Raw genomic sequence first — 4,326 nt, 5'->3', positions numbered from 1 at the left:
AAATGAGCATACTGCTTAGGCTTAACACTAAACATGCATGAATGAACTTTTGTATGGAATTGATTGAGCACTGAAAATTTCCAACATGTTGCCATCAGAGAAATTAAAATTCTGAAAAAAATGTAACTGCGAAAGATCTACCTACATAAAGACTTAACTGATTTAGTACATGGCAACAAGACAAGCTAAAACTCACACGAACTCAAAGGCATAGCAAACAGGGTAAGAAATACTGAAGACCTGAAACAATGAATAATTATGCTCTTTTTAACTTATTAAATGTCTCATGTCTTTCAAGAGTACACTTTCTAAGATGGTAAGTCACGATAGCGAGAGCATCTAAAAAGAATTAAATGAACCAGTGAAGAATATCTTACAAATCCGACAAATTCTGCAGATTTCCAAAATGATCTCCAATTTCTTCAGACAATTGGTTGTGGCTGGCATTGCTACAAACAAAAAAGTTACATATTCATAAGGCTTAATCAGATTGCTGACATATTAAATCTCTCATGGCAGTTACAGTGTATGAGAACCTTACAGATAAACAAGAGAAATCATGGAAGATATAGAAAAAGGAAGATTCCCTGTGAGGTTATTGTTAGAAAGATTCCTGCACCATGAAATGTAGCCTAGCACTTCAAACCAAAAGTAAATATAATTGCAGTAAAAGAGGGGAAACCATCAATTAGAGAATAAGAGAATAACACATACAAGTTGGTAAGATTCGGCGGCAGCTGATACGGAATGGTTTCGTGTATGTTATTATTGCTCAAATCCCTAATAATAAAATATCAACAAAAGGTAAAATTATCATGCCAATGCACATTGGTATCCTTCATCAATTAAAGACGATTGATCGACTTTACTCACAATGTTCTCAAGGACAACAAATCTGAGAGAGTGTAACCAAGAGTGCCATTAAGCCCAAATCCGGGAAGTTGTCTATAACCACATGATCAAGTAAATAAATGACATGAAAACATACAATTCTACTAAACAAAATATTGCATTGAGATTGAAATTTCATTACATTGAAGTCACAGCTGAACCAGAACAAGTAATCCCCTTCCAAGATTCTCCGCAAGGATCGCCGCCGTCCGAGGTCCATCGAGAAAGCTGAGTTGGGCTATTCAAAGAGCTATAGAAAACCCCAAGTGCTTGAACTGCAAGTTAGAGGACCAAATTTCAGCTTAACAATAACCAATAGTGAAATATATAAAACGAGCATCAAGATTTCAATATAAAAATAAGTTGAGCACGATCTAGGTTGAAAAATATCAAATGGGTATCAATAATTCAACCCCAACAAAAAAAAAGAGATGGGCAACAAAATTTTCCAAAAACCCAGATAGAAAGTTCGATCCTTTTGACAAAATCTCAAACTCTGGCATTGATTAGAGAAAAATGTACGATAAGTCTCAACTCTTTGTTCAACAACTTACCATCTTTAGGATCGGTGGCGGACTGAACGATCACAGAGGCACAGAGCAGAAGAAGAAGAAGAACAAAGAGAGGAAGAAGAGAACGCATCCTCTCTCTCTCTCTCTCTCTCTCTCTCTCTGTCACTTTCTCTCTCAAGATTTGACACTGACTCTTGTTCTAATAGTGACAGCATCGAAGGCAAAAAGGTGAACGAGGAAAATGAGATGCTTTGCTTAACCTTGTCGGTGATTATGTTTTAAATGTTGGATTAAAGTAAGTAAAAGGTTTTAGAAAAACATCTAGAAACAAAAGCACTGAAGAAGAAGACGAACTTAAAAGAGAAAAAGAAACAAAATTTATAATTAAGCTTAATTGCATTTAAATACCTTATAGCTAATCCTACTTTGCACTTATATACCCTCGTTTCTTTCTAACAGTCCCCCGTATGGCCTAAAATTTGCACCAAAATACCCACATTTATGCAAACACAAGCATTTTCCTCCAATAGTTTTCATTCAATGCCCAAGTGTTAATTTTAGAAATTTTTAACTCTTAATTTTTGTTTAATTTTCTGTTAAAACTACTGTAATTTTATTTTTAATCTATCATAATTTTTATTTTAAAACTATCATAATCAACGTAAATGTCTTCACACCTGAAAAATCTAAAAGAAAAAATAAATTGTATATTCCCTTAACAATTCAACTACAATGCTCACTAAAACCATGTTTTTCATTGATCATTCTCATTTCTCATTTCTTTGAACGCTATATGTCCAATGAATCTAATCCGCTTGATACTTTCTTAAAATAGATTTGTTCTGTATTATTTCATAGTTTATTTATTTTAAGATTTCACGTTAATTTATTTAATTCTCAAATTGTATATTAAATTATGCAAAATTTACATTTTGTATACGAGTGTTCCGTAAATTAGAAATCATTACGAAACATAAACATGATCACCAGTGAATTTTTTTGTCCCCGACTATGTGAATCCTTTAACATGTCAATTGATTACAAGTTTTGAACAAGATTAAACGAATTGATATATATATATCATATCATACTCCCTTTAAAAGTACGAGTTTGGCAAAATCTTTTCATGGTCAATATTATCATTGACTATTTGAATATTTTATTTAAATTTTAATCTATTATAATCATAATTATATCCTATTCTAATCTCATGTGAATTACTTACATGTCAATAATTTAAAGATTAATAAGATATAATATATGAAGATTGTAAAAAACCTAAAATATTTTAAAATTTGCATAAAACACCCTTAAAAGTATAAACTTACACAAAACATCTAGACGTTATATACAAAACTTAAAATAACAAACATGAAACCCTTAATATTTTAAAAACTATAAAAACACCCTCAAAAGTTCAAATAATAAAAAAGTACTATAAAATTCTGAAATTTTAAAACTCGTGAACAACAAAGATGAATTCAATGAATTACTATCAGACACTAAAAAACTAAAATTTGTAAAAAATAACCTCAAAGTTATAATTTTTTTTAAAAACTCCTTCAAAAAATTTTAAAAAAATAAAACCCTAAAATTTAATAACTTATAGTCAATACATATCAAATCTCTAAATTATTAGCAGGCCGCTAAAAATTTAAATTTTTCAACAAACAATCTAAAGTTTTAATAATTGTAAAAAATACCCTTAAAAATTCAAAGTTGCAAGAAATATTCTGAAATTCAAAAACTTACTACCAGCACATGAAACATGAAAATTATAAGCACTCAACTTAAAATTTAAAATATTTAAAAAACACTCTCAAAGTTTCAAAAAATCACGAAAAAACGACTAAAGTTTTAAAACATAGCAAAAAATGGTAGTTGTTTGATATTCTTTCATTAAGATATGTAATTTTAACTTTTATTTTAAAGTTTTACTATCTTTTTTCGGCATCTAAAAGTAGTCTAATTTTGTCAAAAAAGATAAAGGCGGAGAATGATTGATAACGTTTCAATAAAAATAAAATAGAAGGAATGAAAGACACTATTTTCTGAATATTTTATAAAATGTGTTTATTTGGAGTAAACTAGGAATTTTTGAAAGGGATTTTCATAAATTTTATTTAGTACTTTTATATGCTTATGTGGATGTTTTCATTATATAAAAGTGTACTAGATTTAGTATTAATCTTTATTTTATGATTTTGTAAAGTCTATCAAGGATTAGGAACAAACTGCATATTATCTTTTGTGCATTTTAGCTCAATTTTACCCAATCATCTTATCTTATGAGCTTTAATTATTTATTTTTCTTTTAGAACGCTATTTTTTGAAGAGTTTTTTACTTTTATAATGCTATATTTTATCAGGTCAAGCTTGGTTTCATGTCCGTCTCAATGACATGATAATTCAAATTGATTTCATATTACTTTTATTTTCTATCAATTTTAATTATTAATATAAAAATTTAAATTGGGTATAGTTCATTTAAACGAATATTAAAGAAAATAAATAATAACAATGTAAAATTTAGAGATATAAGTAGTCAAAAACCATCAAAGTGGAACCGAAAAACAAGTTTCCGTAAGGAAATAAACCAAATATATTTAATCATGATATTTGATCACATACATCACACGTGCATAAAACCTAGTTAGTATGTGTGTGTATACTCGAATTGATTTTATAAATGTTACATATAAGGAATGACAAATGTTACATATAAGGCCGCTTTGATTTTTTTTCCCTACCTCCTTGTACTGTGATTGCTTTGGTCGAATCTGTCACGATCCTTTCAGATATTATGACATTTGAATAGATCATGATTCTATAAATCCATGGCCTTTCAAATTGATTTTCTAATATTTAAAATCAGAATGTCTAGAAGTGTCAAGATATTTTATGATCTTCATTGTTATCCACA

General features: G+C 28.9%; 1 protein-coding gene across 1 annotated transcript in view; it reads right to left on the bottom strand.

The window, feature by feature from the left end:
- Positions 1-1,606, bottom strand: part of LOC109841061 (protein STRUBBELIG-RECEPTOR FAMILY 8-like) — a 7,495-nt gene extending 5,889 nt beyond the window's left edge. The window contains 6 exon segments of the mRNA XM_020409924.1: positions 373-449; positions 542-613; positions 715-780; positions 874-945; positions 1,034-1,166; positions 1,446-1,606. Of these exon segments, the coding sequence (XP_020265513.1) occupies positions 373-449; positions 542-613; positions 715-780; positions 874-945; positions 1,034-1,166; positions 1,446-1,533 (508 nt within the window). The 5' untranslated portion in view covers positions 1,534-1,606.

Source organism: Asparagus officinalis, chromosome 5, assembly GCF_001876935.1.
Source record: "Asparagus officinalis chromosome 5, Aspof.V1, whole genome shotgun sequence".
Classification (NCBI taxonomy): Eukaryota; Viridiplantae; Streptophyta; class Magnoliopsida; order Asparagales; family Asparagaceae; genus Asparagus; species Asparagus officinalis.
The sequence above is the reverse complement of the archived record's forward strand: the minus strand, read 5'-3'. Positions and strand labels throughout refer to the sequence as shown.